This window comes from Theropithecus gelada, chromosome 7b (genome assembly GCF_003255815.1).
Source record: "Theropithecus gelada isolate Dixy chromosome 7b, Tgel_1.0, whole genome shotgun sequence".
NCBI classification, from domain to species: Eukaryota; Metazoa; Chordata; class Mammalia; order Primates; family Cercopithecidae; genus Theropithecus; species Theropithecus gelada.
In genome coordinates, this window is record NC_037675.1 from 37,548,726 (window position 1) to 37,566,754 (window position 18,029).

General features: G+C 53.4%; 2 protein-coding genes and 1 long non-coding RNA gene across 5 annotated transcripts in view; 1 reads left to right on the top strand and 2 right to left on the bottom strand.

The window, feature by feature from the left end:
• Positions 1–10,094, bottom strand: part of SFTA3 (surfactant associated 3) — a 46,427-nt gene extending 36,333 nt beyond the window's left edge. The window contains exon 1 of one of the 3 annotated variants that reach the window (XM_025391859.1): positions 10,041–10,094. Coding sequence is in view for 2 of the 3 variants with exons in the window: in XM_025391858.1 (XP_025247643.1) it covers positions 3,672–3,713 (42 nt within the window). In the remaining variant the exon portion in view is untranslated. Of the gene's footprint in view, positions 1–3,671; positions 4,434–10,040 lie in introns of those variants that run through there. The other 2 variants (XM_025391858.1, XM_025391860.1) reach the window with 2 other exon arrangements.
• Positions 6,963–12,223, bottom strand: NKX2-1 (NK2 homeobox 1). The gene is made up of 4 exons (XM_025391857.1): positions 11,123–12,223; positions 10,623–10,856; positions 9,558–9,943; positions 6,963–8,595 (listed from the first exon to the last, which is right to left on the bottom strand). The coding sequence occupies exons 2-4, from the start codon at positions 10,697–10,699 to the stop codon at positions 7,853–7,855; spliced, it is 1,206 nt and encodes a 401-aa protein (XP_025247642.1). The 5' UTR covers positions 10,700–10,856; positions 11,123–12,223; the 3' UTR covers positions 6,963–7,852.
• On the top strand, positions 9,851–13,552 carry LOC112628703. Its single transcript, XR_003120467.1, has 2 exons — positions 9,851–10,252; positions 12,214–13,552. It is a non-coding gene; the product is annotated as an uncharacterized LOC112628703 (long non-coding RNA).
• Positions 13,553–18,029: the final 4,477 nt, after the last annotated feature.

Sequence of the window (18,029 nt, forward strand, 5' to 3'; positions counted from 1 at the left end):
CAAACTGATTATGTGTATTGAATCAGAATCACTAGCTAGATCCTCTTGTTTAAAATGTATTGAAAAAAGGATGATGGCTGCAGACCTCTGTAACCAGCTCTGTCTCTTCTCTGGGAGGTCGATCTATTTTGCAACTTTTTGCCATTTGAGCGTGTTTCAGCCAGATAATTACATTGCCATTGTGTTACCGGCCCAAAGCTCAGACATGGTACACACACCACCTCCCAGCCGTCTCCCAGGCCCTTCCCTCTAGGATCACCCCCTAAACACCACAGGCACAGTATATACACAGTCATCCACCATCACCCCCACCTCCCCATCACTTTGACCTAGCTATATATAACCAGCACTTCTCAGCTGCCCCAGCCTCCGTCAGAAGCCCACACACTTTCACCAGGAACAGTTGTTTCTCTTTTCTCCCAGTCCCCTTTCCAGCCCCCTTTCTCTCTTCTGTCTTTCCAATGAGCAGAACCACATACACAACCCCCAACTAGCTTTCACAGGCGCACCACCAATGCAATCTAAGTATTTAGCCATGTTGAGAATTTTCAACAACTAATTGTGTTGATGTGGCATTGTAATTGATAGAAAATGGTTAATACAGGAAGGTTAATGTGAACATGTTTGCATGCTACCATATATCTCAAAGGGTTTCTCTTTCTCTTTACCCCCACCCAGTGCTAAATAATGGCCATAAGTCGGTTGGCTTTTTGTTAAATACTTCTAAAAAGTTTTTCTGTTTGATTTCAGTATGAAGTAAATGGACTATGTAGATGTGTAGAGAGATGTCTGAGCTTTTTCTATTGTGTGAGTTGTAGGTATGATACAACGCAGCACTTCCAAAGTTTACTGCACCCAGGCCCAGGCTCAGGAGTCCTGCCAGGGAACAGTACTGCCAGGGAGCAGTAATCAACATTTCAGTTAATACTGCCGGGTCAGTGGGTAGTAATGAACTAGCTACAACTTCTGTTTGCTGTGGCTTGCGGTAGGAATGTGTGCTGTGTGCACCACGGTGGTTTGAGAGTTGCAATTCTTTCTGAAGTAGAATCAGAAGGGAAGGAAGAAGCTGTCACTGCACAGCCCCCCAGGCCCTTAGTCGCAACCCAGGTCTTGCAGACCTTGAGGCACCATCAAGTGGCCAGGCAGAGAGAGAGATTTAATCCTCTGCGGCTTGAGTCTCCTCTAGAAAAGTCTGTCGCTGCAAGTCTCTTCAGAGACCTAATGCTCTGGAAGCCTCTGTTGGGACCATAACTTTGCGAGGTTCGTTTTACACATAGGTATATCCAGTTCCTTAGACACTGGAGTCTCCAGGTTTATGGCAGAGCGTGCAGTCAGCTCAAAGGAACTAGCTCTCGGTCCTCTTCGTGTCATTACGGTAATTCCCAGGTTTACTTCTGCGCGCGCGCACTCGGTACCCGTGTGTGCTGGAAAGATCAGGTAAATCAGTAGCACGCGAGCCAAATAAAGTCTTGTTTTCCTAGAGCTTTGGACCTTTAGAGCAGTAGTATTAGGAGGGAGAATACAGGCAAGGTAGAGGCCAACCTGTTGTGGGTCCTTTACCATAGACTGGATCCAGAGCACAGGGACAGGGGAAGGATATCCAAAGATACTTCATGGCCTGATATCTCTGATTTTATAGAAATGAATGATCAGCAATCACCAATACTCTAGAAATAGAATGTTTAACACTCCACCAACAGCCTGCTGTTACTAACAGCAAGGTCTAACAATCAAAGACCGGATTCTCTGGAAATGTGTGAAATAGAGGGGAAAAGGGAGAGGAAAAAAAGTTTGCCTTTTTCCTTGCTGTCAGACAACACTCAGACCTGCATTCTTATTTCCACTACTATGTGAAGGCTTAAAGGCTGAAATCAAGAAGATGTTTGCAACCAATGCAGAGCAGAAACAGTTTTCATTTGTTTATTGCTGTTGTTGCCCCAGGGCAGTAGTATTTATACCAATGATTTTTATAGGTGGATAAGTTCAGCAAGGGACAATATTTTTTTTGTTATAGAATGCCTCAAGAAGTCTTATCCACAGCTGTGTCTCAGACACCAAGTTCAAATTCTTTAGGAAAAAATTTTAATATTTCCTAAAACATAATTAGTTATCCAGAGTTTCACATGGCAATAAATAAATATTCTAACTTAAAGTGGGTAAAACTAAAGGGTTTTGGTCTATTTGAATTTTTCAGGGAAACTAATGAGACACCTTAATTGAGGTAGTGAATTTATTCAATGTTCTTGCATCTAACGGGTTCTGTAAAATCTCTGAGAATTCTATACTACAATTTTTTGTTTTGAATGTCTTATAAAATAAATATATGTGTGTAAGATAGATCGATATTTATATATACGTGTGTATAAGATAGATACATATGTACATATACCTCTATACACACATATATATAAATACATAGAAATCTGTGTGCAATCACTTACAGAGTAAGCAGAATCAGATGTGGATTTTATGTGGGAGGCAAGAGTTTTCTTTAACAAGTGCTTTTGCCTGCCACATTTATGTTATGTTTTATTTATATTTCAGGCAGAACACTAACAGTGATCAATTTATGTTGAAGTGTCCTACAAATAACAAAAATAGATAAAACAGCAAAATGGATTTAAATCTAACCCTTTCCAAAACTTGGCTACAACTCATAACAAGGGTAATAAATGCTTAGGTAGCAGACGTCAAACGGGAAACATTATCAAACGAGGAGAGGCACAGGAGCCCAGGATCATGCCTCGATACCCACCAAGTTGGGCATTAGGTCACTATCAGAGAGAAATACAGCCAGCCACTTCAGCTATGGCTTCAGCTGAGGCAAGAGCTGTGCTGCCAAGTTGCTGAGTCTGCTCTTTCTCCATTCCTTTGAGATTCATTAAAGAAAGTTCAGAAACACAGCTACATGAGGTGAGGATAAGGGCACATGCAGACCCCCTTCAGTAAAACTTACTTTCATCTACTCCCATCCATATCCAATTCCCTCAGCTTGGGTGGACAAACTTTCCAGAGAGGGTGACTGAAAATAAGACTCCTTCTAGGAGCAACTGGCCGAAGGGGCACCAGAAAACTTTCCTGTGCTCCAAGTTGAGGTAAGCTACTAAACTGGGCCCCACAGAGGGTGGCCTGAAGTCTCAGAAACACAACTGCACGAGGAGGAACGCGCCAGCCAGGAAGGCAGGGAGAGCCAGAGGAACATGGTGTCCAGCGTCTCCTAACCAGAATCTAACAGCAGAGAAAACATTCAGCCTCCTCCCTCCCAATACCCGTGTCTGTCACTTTCCTTCCATTCGAAAAGAAAGTCCTAGTTGAACTAAACAAGCCAGTAGCCCATGCCTAAGAACCATATCATCTCAGATTCTCATCTCCCAATGGGCTTCCTAGTTCTCCACAAATAAAATCGTCTACTCCGCTTCCTCGCGCTAATAATTGGGGGGTGGGGAGCAGGGAAGGGAGAGCGATGTCTGGAGACATACGATCAGAATTCAAGGCAGCTTCTAACAACTCTCTTGTTTATAGAAAATGAATGTCTGCCTGGCTTGCTTTTAGTTCAGAAAAGGGGTCAGTCTTTATCAGCACGGTTCACACAGATCCTGGATTTTTTTTCCCTTATCTTAAATTGACCCGCTTTTAAGATAAAGACATAATAGAGAAAGCATTGACCTTACCTGGTCCCTAATGAGCTGGAAGTCAGAAAACCCCGCTCTCATTTCCTCTTATCTGGATCGCCTGAGAAGAGATTCGCGCTACCTTTTGTGCACTCGCGCCTCGAGATAGCCCCTCACTGACGCCTGGACGCGGTGAGCGCGCTGAAGGCTGTGCGGCCTCTAAAGTCTGAGAATTCCTCCCTGCGGCCTCAAAATTGGAGAGTTGGATGCCAGACCAAGACACTGTCACTAGAGCTCGCTCCCAGCCCTGGCCCAGGAAGATTTAAAATTCCTTAGAAGGCTCACGAGCAAGTCTTTCCCTATGAAAGGCCAAACTCTAAGCTTCGGGAAGAAGCCTCCTACAAGGACACTGGTCTGGAGCGCCCGGGGCATCCGTGTCTCCAGGAGTGCGCGCCCAGAGCGTTTCTAGCGGAGACTGCCGGGGCCAGACTCGGATTTCATTCGCTGGGCCCCAGGCTACTTCCCACCGGGCCAGCAGCAGGGCCGAGCCGCTGCCCTGTTGGCTGAGGCATTCCCTGCCCCCATCCGCCTCCTGGCCTTGAGGACCGCAGTGTGTGCCCTTGTTGGTAGTCGCAACAGCCCGGGATCCCTGTCTCTCCTACTCAGAGCGTATCTGTCTCGCTCTTCTCCCCTCTTCTGAGCTTGGCCCAGTCCCTGACCCCCTTGCTAGCTGAGAGAGCTGCTTTCCTTCCTCTCCTGCCCACAGCTCCCAGTTCCCAGGCTGGGGCCAGGGTGGGGAGCCGCTTTGGGATGCTAAACATCAAACAAGCCCAGTCTGGGGTTTCAGGGCCCGAAGCCACTAGAGCGGCTCTCCAAGGCTCTCGAGAAAGTCCTCGTGTTTACATGGCGAAGTGGGGGTGGGGAGAGGAGGAAGGGGGGGTGCAGTGTGCAAAATCTCCCCCACTCCTCGCAGCCGTTGGGGCCTAGGGATTGGTAGGGTACTTTGGCGGAGGCAAAGCTTCGCAGTGATCTCGGGGTGAACTGTACTTGCTCCCAAACCTCAGAAGCTTCCAAGCACCTCAGCGCCAGGGGCATCCTCAGAAGGCCGATTTCTCCGAGAGGGGAGGCCAGAAATTGGGCACGAGTTGATGCAGGAGATTCCCGGAAAGGAGGACGGTCGGCTTTCCAGAAGCCGACGGTGCTGTAGGGGCGGAGGGTGTCCCCAGGTTGCGGAACCCTCTTGCACTGCTCCCAGCGCCACCTATTTCCCTAATGAAAAGCTTCAGAATGCGTTCTAGGTCTCTTCCTGCAGCTGCTACAAGTCCCCCAGCCGGGAGCGGGAGCGGATGGAGCTATCGTGATTGATGGGGAGAAAGAGACTGAGGTCCTGTTTGTCTCGGTCCCCAAACCCAACTGAGTTCACCTTTCCCTGGGACAAGTAAACAGACTTCAAACTATGCCGACTCTAGACGTCGAGGAGAAGAATGTACTTGTTGGAAACTCCATCCAGTGCAAAGATGATAAGACCGAAGGTACCACAGCCTACTAAAATTGTGACTCCCAAAGGCTTGCTCCCGGTTAGAATGGGGTGCGGGGCAGCCGCCTGGACCACAGCCGGGCACTGCCAGCCAGGTCCCCGCCCGGGCTTGGGCTAAGCTGGGGCAGGTTTAGCGAAGCTCCAATTCCGTGGGATCCGGACCTAGAGCCAAACAGCAGCTGCAGTATCCACATCCCCTTCCCGGCCGGCCTGAGCTGGGTGCCTTAGCCACCTACACTCCCGGTCCCGGAACCACAGCTGACCATTCCAACGCAAGTGGTCAAACTTTACGGGTTTGTGTTTGTTTTCTAAAATGTGAGACCTGCTAAAATCTCCCTTCCCCGCCTTTCAACCAGCACACTCACTAGACCCAACCATCCTCTTGGGTATCTTCGAGTCCCTCTGGATATTGGAAACTGTATCTCAGCAGTGAGGCCAGGTTTCTGAGGGAGAAAGCCCGGCCTAGCCCCCAGTCCTAAGGCACCACCCCAGAGGAGCCTCCAGGAAGTCAACAAAGAGGACTACTGGGACCGGAGCGAGGACTCCGGCCAGTCTGCTTTCCTCACAAGCTGTTGGTGGGGGAGCGGGAGGGAGGGATTGGGAAGAGATGCAGACATAATGAAATGAAAGAGGGAAAGAGAGGAAGAAAAAGAAAGTTGAAAATCTAGGCGAGAAGTGAGTACATGCCAAATAAGAATCAAGTGCCCATAATCCAATACTTCCAGGCCTAGAGGAAAGTGCTGGGAGGGGCATCTGCCCGCAGCTCGCTCAGCTCGCTCAGCTGCCTTTCGTCCCTAGATTTGGCAAGGGTGACCCGGAAGGGGCTACAGCCCCTCCAGGGACTACAGTTTTTCTATGTTCAAAACCATTCCTTCTCCCCTCCCTCTCATCCCTGATGGGTCTCCCAACACAAACCCTAAGCACTGAGGAAACCAGGAAATTAGAGGTTGGAAGAAGGAATCAAAAAGGATTTTTTTTTTTTTTTTTTTTTGCTTGGCATGGGAGGTAGTGGCTGGGAGGTGAAGAACTGCAAACAGGAGAAAGATTCATTACTACAAAAATTTAGGATCCCAGAGAGAAAAACCGGTACAACAAAGAGTGGAATCTCAGCTCACAAAGTCCTTCCTGGGACGTCCTCAGGCCTGTCACCCAGTGTTACTCCACTGGAGGCCAAAGGAGCCAAAAGCAGCAGGGGCTGTGGGTGTCTGCTGCTGGTCCCCGAGAGGGATCCCTGTTTTAGGGCAGAAATAAAACCCCAGAATGACTTCCTCACTTTTGAAAACAGCCTCCAACCGAATTCTGTGAAGGAGCTCAGCCACGGATTAGAAATAAAGATTTGATGTTCAAATCTACAGAGGCGATCCATTCGCTAAAAACCATAACTCACTCAGAGTTATTTAAAATGGGTGTCCTCTCTCACTGTTTTAAAACTTTGGCTCAGGTTTGTGAGACCACAGTAGATACTTCTGAAACTCCTATCAACAGAAGCCTGACTCAGAAAATGAATTCTTTGGTTTCTTTCTCTTTCTCTCTCCCTCTCCCTTTTGGTGGAAGTAGTTTGGTATTTCGGTCCTCCACTGCAGTCTCAGGACTGCTCCAGGTTTGGTTCCACACAATTTCTAAAGAAGAACAAAACTCCCTCTTCCTGTGGGGCAAGGACTCTCGGCCTGGCCTCCTTACCTCCTTACCCGGTTCAGAATCCTTTGAGCTCAAACCCAAACAATTTGAATCTTATCAGACCAGAGACAAGATCCTCCCAAGCCCCCGCCCTCAAAGCCATTTAAAGCCAAATCAAAACCAAACAAAAAGGAGGGTTTTAATCAGAAAAAGAATCTTTTTAATTTGTATAATTTATTAGAAGCTTCTTAGGAACTATTTTTAAGCCAAATATCTACATAAGTTACAACAGAAAAAGACTGACGCCGCAAATACCAAACTGCCAAATAATATACACAGATTTGTCAATGCCCATAAAAAAAAGTGAAGGGCTGGAGACTGGGAGTGGTTTTTCTTTTTACAGCAAAATGTACAGATTACTAAAAACTAGGCATTTAGTCCAACTTTTGACAGCGTTTTACAGCTACAAGTTCACATCAAACATAAACAATTTTTGCGGAGGGCGGTCGCCGCTGAGCCTAGGCGGCCAGAGGGTGCCGGGGAGGGGGCACTTCCTTTGTGTCAGTGACAAGTGGGTCATGTCGAAGACTCTTTCCTCTCCCCAGCTCCCGTCCTCCCTTCAAAAAAAAAAAAAAAAAAAAAAAATCCTGGTATTTACAAGTGAGTCCACTTTGCTGGCAGAGTGTGCCCAGAGTGAAGTTTGGTCTTCAGAGTCCAGAGCCATGTCACAGAGCCCTCTCCAATCTGTGCCCCGCCCTAGCGTGGGAAACCCATTTGAATCACCAAAAAAGACAACCCCAAAGCTGTTTTATGCCCTTCTTTGCTTAAAGATTCCTTAAGAGATTGGGTGCGCTTGGTTGTTTTTATTTTCTTTAAAAAAAAAAACCCACAAATTTTAGGGGGGAAAAAAAAGGAGGAAAGACGTCCAGCAGTTTGGCCTTTGTGGTTTTTTGTTCCTTGGTCTAAACGCGGCCAGGTTCTTAAGAAAAGTCGAAGCGCGTGGAGCAGCGGTGGATGGTGGTCTGTGTGGCGGGCAGGAGGGAAGTGGTGAGGCAGAGCGCTGGGCTAGGGCGGGCCCGGCGTCCTCTCACCAGGTCCGACCATATAGCAAGGTGGAGCAGGACATGGTGCCGTAGTCCGAGCCCGAGGAGTTCAGGTGGGACAGGCTGGATACCTGGCCCTGCAGCGCCGCGGGGCTGGCGGCGTGGTGCGCCAGGTCCGGAGACTGGCCTGCGCTGCCTGGCTGGTGGCCCGGGTGTGCGCCAAGGCCAGCGCCACCGCTGCCCACGGAGATGGCCGCTGCCGCCGCCTGCGCGGCCTGCGCCTGCTGCTGCGCCTGCTGCTGCGCGTGGCCTTGTAGGCTGGCGGCGCCCGGCGCGGGGGCACCCGCCTGGCACGGTTTGCCGTCTTTCACCAGGACCGGCACCGCCACACGTCGCGGCGACTGCTGCTGAGCCTGTTGCTGCTGCGGGCACCCGGCGCCCCCGCCGCCCCCGCCGCCGCCGCTGTCCTGCTGCAATTGCTGCTGCGCCGCCTTGTCCTTAGCCTGGCGCTTCATTTTGTAGCGGTGGTTCTGGAACCAGATCTTGACCTGCGTGGGGGTCAGGTGGATCATGCTGGCCAGGTGCTCGCGCTCCGGCGCCGACAGGTACTTCTGTTGCTTGAAGCGTCGCTCCAGCTCGTACACCTGCGCCTGCGAGAAGAGCACTCGGCGCTTCCTGCGCGGCGCGCTTGGCAGCGGGGCCATGTTCTTGCTCACGTCCCCCAGCGAGCCCAGGCCGCCCATGCCGCTCATGTTCATGCCGCTCGCCGGGCCCATGAAGCGGGAGACTGTAAGCGACAAACGCACAGCGTCGGCCGGGGCCAGGCCGAGCCAGGCCACCCCTGTTTTCCGCGCCATTGGCCCGCCCGGCCCGCCCCAACCCGACGGCGCCCTCCTGACCCAGGCAGCCTAGCGCTGGGCCCCAAGAGGCCCATCCGCGGGGAACTGCCAGCGCCTGCCCCAGGCCGTGCCGTCGAGGGCTGCACTAGAGCGCTCACAGCCTCAACCCTGGTTGCCCTCCCTCAGTCTCAGTTCCCTCTTTCGAACCGAAAGACGCATTGGGGGAAAGGCCGCTTCTGCTCCTTTCGTGCCCAGCCCAGGTCAGAGCAATGGGATTAGCTGGCCACAGGCGGCGAACTGGGCTCAGGCAGGGAGCTGGGGTCCGACGGTAGACCCCAATTTGGAGAGGTTAGGAAAGGGGGTGTTGACTTCCAAAAGCTGGAGCCCCCAGACGCTTTGCCTCTTGGCTTCTCTCCTGTCGGCCTCAGTGAGGGCATCTGCTCGGCCCCTTAGAGTCCCCTCTGGAACTGCGAGTCCTCCCACCTGCCCAGACTCCGCTGGAGAGAGGGCCGGGACGGGCGCTCGAGTGCCTCCCAACAGGGCAGCCTCCCTCCTGGCCGGGCCTAGCCTCTCCGCGCTCTGCTCGCCCCTGCTCCTTGAGCTTGGGGTCGCTTCCCTCGGCTCCCCGAGGTCTTCTGCGCGGAACAGAACTGCCAGTCCACCGCGCCTAGGAAACGCCGAGTACCCGCATCTGACCGCAGGACCCCAGCGCTACCAAGTGCCTGTTCTTGGATCCCCAGCCGAGCAGCGGGAAGCATCCCCAGCTCCCGCACCCAAGTCCCTGGCGCCGCTGCCGGGCCGCCCTCCCTGATGCCCAGCGCGCAGCCTGCCGGCGCCGCGCCTTCTGGACGGCTCTCGCCTCATCTCCTGAGCTCAGCCCGCGGCCCCACAGTGGGGCGGCCTCACTTACTGGCGGGGAAGCGCGGGTCTGGGTTGGCGCCGTACCATCCGGGGCCAGAGGCGCTGTTCCTCATGGTGTCCTGGTACGGCGGCAGCTCGCTCATGTTGCCCAGGTTGCCGTTGCAGTAGCCCCCCACGGCGGAGTGCGAGAGCTGGGGCACCCCCGCCGCCGTCATGTGGTAGGCGGCGGTGACGGCGCCGTGGTGCCCCACGGCGTGCTGCTGCATGGCCGCGGCCGGCGGTGCCGCCTGGCCCTGCCTGTACGCCGCCAGCGGAGCCCCCAGGCCGCCGCCCTCCATGCCCACTTTCTTGTAGCTTTCCTCCAGGGGACTCAAGATGTCAGACACTGAGAACGGAGTCGTGTGCTTTGGACTCATCGACATGATTCGGCGGCGGCTGGAGGAGGAAGGAAGAGGAGGAAAAAAAAGGGAGAGGGGGAAGGCGAAGCCTCGCTGCTTTTTTTTTCTCCCTTTGCCAAATATTCTGGTGTTACCTTAACGCCGATCTTGTTGGATGTACACGTAACGGAGTGGACCGAGTCCTCCTTAATTGGCTTGAGTGGAGGCTCGGGGGCTGCCTCGCGTTTGTTTTAGCCCGGCGCCAGGTTTTAGGCAGCCACCAGAGGCGGGGCGTAAGCGCTAAAGCAACAAGACAATAGAAGCCTACATCTTGCCCGAGATAATTAGCTTACATGCTGATGACAAGGTAAACACCTTTAAGTTTCACTTGTCAGGATTTTTAGGTCTCAAAGAGAGAGAGAGAGGCAGAGACGAGACCCAAAGCATTCCCCCCTCCCTTGGACACCCCCACCCCCATTTTTTGTGGGGTACCAGCGGAGCGCGGGGAGGAGGTGGAGGGGTGGGGAAGGAGGAGGGAACCGAGAGCGGGGAGGGCAGGAGGTGGGGTGGGGGAGTAACCGAGGAGGAGAGATGGTTGGGAGGAAGGAAGGTGAATGCTGCTTTGCAACCAACTTGCGGAGTTACAAAGTGGAACCACTTTCCAATTCGGTCGGGGTTCCCCGGACATGAACAGGTCTTTAGGAGAAGAGGGCCGAGGGACGGGGTGGGGGTTTCACCTGAGCCTGCCGGGGCTGCTCCTCCCTCCCGCCGCGGCCTCCCAGCCCCGCGCCTTCCCACAGCCTCCGGACCACATCGGGCTTCGCTGCGCTGAGCCCCAGTCGCCAACAAATGAGCGAGCGAGTCTGGGGACGAACCCTGGGGCCGCACTGTTGGTCTACGTGTCTGTCAGTCTGTCTGCCTCTCTTCTGCCGCCGTCAGAGGGACACCTCTGCTCCCCGCCCCCTTTCCCCCTACCCGAGAGAATCCGAGCGGGCGGAGGGGGCGCTGAGTAGGGGATCGACTGCCTCCCGGAGGCTGTCCCGGATCCCCGAGCCACCACCCGCCCCCGCAGCTCAGTGGTTTTTCAGTGGGCCACCCCCACCAACACGCCTCCCCCCAGGTCTTTCCCCACCCCCACCCCCGGCCGAGCAAACACAGCACTGGCCCCCGAGCTGGGATGATGGGAAGGGGTCTCACGGGAGGGTCCGTCACTGAAGTTGCCCCACCTCGAACAAACCTGGTGTCCCTGACCCTCGCCCATCTCCCAGACACGCGGGGTTCTGGGGCTGAAGCTGACTTTCCGAGGACATCACAGCCCCAGCACCCGAGCCCAGAGCCACGCTGTTTTCCCCTCCGATGCTTCAGGGAGGGCGCGGGCAGGGAGCGGAGTGAGTGCCCGCCAGTCTGTTGCCGGGCGGAACTGAGCCTGAACCCCGGCGGCGGGAGCGCTGGCCAGGAGGGGGCGAATGCCGAGGTGCGGGAAGCTCAGCGGGCGGGAGGCTGGGCTGAGGCTCGCCTCCGCCCGCAGCTCAGCCATGCAAAAGTGCACTTGCTTCCCGGGAATAACCAAATATCTTTGTTTAAAGTGGTGGCGTAAATGGCCAGTCGCTTTGTGGCCACGCTGGATATTAGTAGATGAGGATCATTCTGCTTCAATTGGGCGCCTCTCATCCGACGAGCAAGAAACTGCTTAGGAGGAAGTGGGTTTCCTGTCTGCGCGTTCCCAGGCTTCAAGTGTGGGCCCCGCGCCTTGAGGGTCCTTGGGCGCCTGGCGAGGGGGAGCTGTGGGCTGCGATCCCCAGCGGAGTCGGGGGTGTCCCCCGCGTTGTTCGGACCAGGCCGGGGCCTGCAGCCGAGTCGACTACCGAGTGGAGCCCTGAACGGCGCGGATTTTGAGACCGACTCCGGTTTTTGTCCGTGGATTTTAAACGTTTTTATTGTTGTTTTTGTTTTGCTTTCTTTTTGGTTGTTTTAGCCTCCTCTGCGCGCCGGGGGCTGGGAGGGCAGAGCGCTCCTCGGCCGGGCCCGGCGGGTACCTGCAAGACAACCGCGCTGGTCAAGGAGCTTCTCGAATTTAGTTTTTGTTTTCACATTTTCTTTTCCCTCCTTGTAGAGAGGGAGCTCCTGATGATGATGAACAGGCAGTTTTGAGCTACTTAATTCATCCAGGCTCCCTTTTTAAAATTATTAATAGCAATTATAGTAGAGAAAGTTCTATTTGTTTTTAAAGATTTCAGCCCTGTCCTTGAAGAGTGCTCTTACTCCCTCAATACAAAGCCAACGTCTATACTAACATTGGCTTTTCTCACAGCCTACCTTCTTTACCAGGCGAAAGAAAGCTCAGGGCACCCTCCGCCCTCCCACCTGCGCCCGCGTTTTTGTGCGGTCCCCACGGCAGTGCTGGGGAGGCCACTCTACGTTTGCGCAGGGAGACGCGCTCGCCGTTTGTGTTGCGAAAGACCAGCGCGAAGCCCCGCTCCTTGCCTTTCCTTCCCAGGGGCTTCTCTGGGGGGCGCTCTCAGGACCGGACTAACTGAGCATTGATTACTGTGGTGGCTAAGCAAGGAGGGGAGGCGACGCCGGGCTTAAGCGAACCACAGAGGAGAACTGGCAACGCTGAATACAGACCTTGTCTGCAGGCGCGACCTGGCCGGGCCTGCGTCCGGAATGGGGTCTGATTGCAAAGGCGGGGTGGGTTTCCCTGTCACCCAGCTTCTTTCTCTGACTCGCCATTATTTCATAGTTGTTGGTAAGTTTAAGAAACACCAAGTGTAGAATGTTGTACATCTTTCCCAGTCTCAACACCATTTAGAAATGGAGATCAATCTTCACAATGTTTTTGTGAGATTCAAGTAAGATGGAGCACATCAAAGTGCTTTGAAAGCTTTGAATGTTTTTTCAGCTCAGTGCCAGCACTGAAGATTGCGGTAGTTATTATCATGACGATCCCCATCCCCTCTTTAGGTCCCCAGACCTGAGTAAAAGGAAGAGTTGGGTGAATCTTCCACAGCCCCTGGGTCTTCGTCCCTCGGCAGCTTTTCAACCTCTCAGCAGGCCACAGGCGCACGTGGCTGGCAGCTCCCTGGCCTCCGGCTCTGAGAGTCCCGGGGCAACCGGGCCTGCAGTTCTCGAGGAAACCCCCCTCCCCGTTCTGGACAAGGAACCCCCTCCCCAAGAACCGCGCAGCAGGTGGCGAGTCTGGGAGCTGAACTGGAGCGGAGCTCGAAGTGGCTGGGGCGGGCAAAGACTCCCGCTTCACTCTGGGACCAACTGGAACGGCGCTTCAACCTCTGCCTGCAGGGGTGCTTCTCGCGCGCACCAGCAAGCTCTCGTCTCCACCTCGCCTGGGCCTTTGCAGCGCCCTGCCGCCCAGGCTTCAGCACCTCTCCTACCCTAACCTTCTCAACGCGCGGCTCTGCCTTCTTCCCCAGTACCGCTGCACTGCCAAAAATAAGCCCGGAGACTAAGGCACCTGTGGGGAAGAGAAGGATATCTGTATCTCCGAGCTTATCCAAGCAAAGACCTCGAGAGTCCCTCCCATGGCCCAAAACACCTCCTTTTGACCGAAGAGCGTCCTTTCTTTCCGCCGCCTCCTAGACTCATGCTAAATAGGGCAGACCCCGGCTAACCAATGATTTTTTTTCCATGAATACGAATAACCCCGATTCCACTTCGCGAAGTCTGCGCGTCTTCCTTTATCCCGCAACTAACTTGCTCCGGGGTGGAGTGGGCACAGTGGGGAGCAGGTCAGGGCAGGGCCCAACACTGGCCCCTCACGGAGCTTTCCCTGGCGCAGCCTCACACTGTCGCTGCCTCAATTCCGACCACGCTCTGCTTCGCTGGCTGCGGCTCGACCGGGAATCTGAGGGGGCGCAGGCCCAGGATCGGCCCTAGATGCGCGGAATCGCCATCAGCCTTTGCTTACACCAGCGTGGCCACAGGGAAACTCCCTTCTCTCCCTCCAGTGTCACTTTGCTAGACAAGAACAGAGGGCTCATACAGAAGGCTAATTTGGGGTCTGTAGCTTGGACCGGGTGGAACTGAGGAGGAACCACCTGTCTCACCACCCCCCTCCACAACTGCTTTTTCTAACTCCCTTTGTGGTCCTCCACTCCTCTTTAGGGCGCTGAGCGACTCTGTCTCTTGGTAGTGTTATTTTGCTTCAAGTTTTATCACAATTTTTGATTCACTCAACAGTATTTATTCAGCTAGGGCTCTGTGCCAGGGACTATGCTAGGCCTGAAAATTCAGCCTTAATCTAGGTGCAGCTCCTACTCACACGGAGTTTACACATTCACAATAAATCACCCAAATAATATGTAGTTACTTTCTGACAGATGTTACTGCAGGATCCAGTGAGATAGAGAGGGTTGTAATGGAGGTTTGTGTGTTTTTGCATCATTTCTTGATCTCCCAGCATTCCAAGGTCGTGAGAGGAGCCCCTGAGTAGAAGTCAGTCCTAGGTTTGAACCCTGGCTTTGCCTCTTTCCAGCCGTGCAGTACCGCCCTTGTGGGCTCCTGCCACACCCTGGAGTCACGCCCATCACAGCCAGAGTAAACCAGTGTGTGTTTTCTGGCTTCCCTCCTTGAGGGTGAGCCCTATTTTTATCTTTGAACCCCCCCCTCCTCCAGTGCCTCGAGAAATGCTAAGGAAACACAGCCTCCTAGCACCTGTTTCCTGAGTGTAAAAAATGGTCACAACCTGCCCTGTGTACTGGCCTGGTTTGTGCTAGGGATCCAAACAATTCAGGATAAGATCATGTGCCTGAGTTTGTAGATCACAAAAGTCGCTAACAGAAGGAGTTATTCCTTCTGATTCTGTATTTTGGATTTATAGAAACTGAATCTAGGCCTCCCACCTTCGACAAGAAGCACTTGGGCCCCTCAGTTGCTACCGCCGATCTCCCATAGCTAGGCACAGGCTTCTAGGCCGGGCTGAGCTGGGCTCGCGAGTGCCATCGAGGCAACCTGGCGCAGGGAGCGGAAGGCAGGAGTGCAAATGGGCGTTGGGAGTCGCTGCTTCGCAACCCCAAAATCTGAGGAATGCCTCCGGGGGATGATTTCTCTCTGGAGGGGTCTCGCAGGGCCCCCTCTGCGCTGCTTTCTCAGGCACCAGAACCGAAAGCCTCGGGAGGGACCGCTGGAGCCCGGGGCGTGCAGACAGTCGGCTTTCACAGACGCAGTGGAAGGAATGATCCCTCTACTGCTCCCTCTCCCGACTTGACTGTCTAGAGTCTTTGAGGGGACTTTCCTTTTGGGAACGCTTTTCTCAAGTCGTGGCCTGTGGGCAGGCTGGGAGCGGGGCGCCGAGACATCCGAGCGCGGCTTCTGCTTTTCAGTTTCCCTCACAGGCGTGCCCTGCGGAGGGAATGCGAGGCGAGGGCGCGCCTATGCGGGCCAGAGTCAGCCGAAGAGAGTCCAGCCCTTAGGCCTTTGGTGTTGAAGAATCTGCTCCTCTGTCGGGTCAAGCCCCACTAGAAGTTAACACCTGTGGTCTCCAAACTTGCCTATTTTCCTGTCACGCAGTTCAAGCCAAGATTCAACTCGTCTTGAATTTTTGTATTTAGAGCCCCTACCTCCTCCACCGACTCCAGGGGCGCCCTCTGGCGGGAAGAGGCCTGGGGTAGGAGGGAATCTGGGGAGCGGGTTACAAAGCAGAGAGTAGCGGTTGCTCAGCAGCCCCCTTTGAACTGCGATTAAACCAAGACGGAGACGGGAGGTGGAAGCACAGGCCTGAAACGGTCAGGCGACCCTGCGAGGCCCAAGCTGCAGCCCTCCGCGGCGAATCCGCCAGACGCCCCCGTCGGAAGGGGCGGGGACACCCTCCGGGGCGCTCTAGGGCTCGTGAGGCTCTAAGGTAAGTTTCGCAGCTGCTCCAGATAATTAAAGGACAGATTCCGGAAGTATCCTGGTGGCGGCGCGGCAGTTTTCGCCCCAGGAGCTGTGCAGCCTCATTCAGCTTCAGGTAGTCGAAACCTATAGCTCTTTCTGCCCCCCATTCCCCAACAGATCTCAGGCCCAACAGTGTGAGCCCCTGGGCCTTGGGTGTTCGCGTTTCCCGCGGGCTTGCTAGCAGCGCTGGGGTTCCCTCCTCCGCTCCTTTCCTCCTCTCCAACCTCCCACCCCAGCCCGTCTCCCCGACATCCCCAACACTTGCCCCAGGCAGTTTCTGGTGGCCGCAGTACCGATCCCAGGCCAGTGGGATGGGGGTGGGGAAAGGGTGGAGGGGGAATCTCCGAGGCCCAAGGTTTTCTGGGACTTGACAGAGGCTGGATTCCCCCTCGCTGCCTAGGACTTGTGGGCTGAAGGTTGCAGACCGAGGCGAGACGCAGCGCCCTCTTCCGGCCGCCGTCTGGAGAACTGCAGCCTTAGAGCGGTCTCAGGGAAGCTTTGCTACTAGGTCCCGGGCTAGGGAAAACTGGTAGTGGTCAGAGACTGGTAGTACATCCTCCACGCATTCGCTCATTCTAACTATCCACCCGACCATATGTCAGGCAGTCTCTTGGTCCACCCAAAGCCAATATAAGTTATGACTGACTCTTTGGATCATCCAGTCTCCTTGCACCTGCTATTTGAAAGAGCCCAGGTGTAGATCAGGGCTTGGAAGCTGCTCTTATGCCTAAAGTCCTCTTTTAATTATGCTTTGCCTCGGAATCTCGTTATGAGAATGTCCTATCCATGTCGGAGGGCATTTGGAGGCATATTTGGTGACCAATGGAGTAGCTTGTACTTGCTGCATGTCCTTTCTGGAGGAGCAGTGGCCCTATTAGCTTGACAGCCTGACACAAGGAGTTTCTGCCTTGTGTTGGAGCAGTAGGAGCATAACCCCTAGAAAATATTGGAGTAAGAAAACTTCTGGGACTAGCTACACTCGGTGGGTGCCTTCCAGCTCTCCATTCTATGGCACCAATTGACTCAGGCAGGCTTTCCCCCAAATTATTCCCCCTTCTTTGGACTCTGGTCAAAACCAGATCCTCTCCACCCTCCCAAACCCATCCCAGCCAATATGCTCATGTTACTTTGCTTTTGTTCTTTTACACTTAGCCAGGAAATCATTCTTTCCAGCCCCACAACTAAGTCATACCCTTCTCTTAAAAAACCCAATTGCCTCTTCCGACAACTAAATGTCTGACACATAGTGGGAGCTCAATATATGTGTGCAGAATAAATGGATGAATCTCTATTACAATTTTCTGTTACATTAGTAAGCAATTCATCCCACTTGAATGATTTCCTAATTGCCATGTGTTTGTGTTCTTTTTAGGTAGACCATAAGCTCCTTATTTTCTGTTTTTTTGTTGTTTTGTTTTTTCCCCCCAAGACAGGGTCTCTCTCTGTTGCCCAGGCCAGAGTATAGTGGTGTAATCATAGCTCACTGCCACCTCAAACTCCTAGGCTCAAGCAATTCTCCCTGCTCGGTCTCCCAAAGTGCTGGGATTACAGGCATGAACCATCGTGCCCGGCCAGCTCCTTGATTTTAAGGGCCATTTCAAAATACTTAGACATGTTCCTAGAAATGTGCCCAGTGCTCTGAGGCATTTGCCAATGTTAATCACCCCTTTCTGAAATTGTCTCATTGGCTGCAGACTCACCACTCTATCATGGTTCTCTTCCTCCATCTCTGGACATTTCTTCTCAGAGACCAGGGTTGAACTCCCATCCTGCACTGTATACCCATCCCCGTGGCTTCAGCTGCCACCTGTTTTTGATGGCTCCTAAATCCATACCTCTAGCCAACCTCTGTTCAGAGCTTCCAATCTGTACTTTCAGTTGTTTACCTCCTTATGTGAATTTCTGCCAAACTTAACATATCCAAATCTGAACTTACACTGTCCCGATTTGCTTCTTGTCCTATGTTCTTGATCTAGATGAATGGCATGAACATCTCCCAATTCCTGCCACCCCACTCCTTCACCAAGCTCCTGAGCTAGTCAGTTCTGTCTGCCATAACAAAATACTACAGACTGGGTGGCTTACACAATGAAAACTGGTTTTCTTACAGTTTTGGAGGCTGCAACGTCCAATATCAAAGCCTCGCAGGATTTATTTGCTGGTGAGGGCGCTCTTACTGGCTTGCAGAGACGCCTTCTTGATATGTCTTCGCATAGCAAAGAGAGAGAGATCTTTTTCTATATAAGCCACAG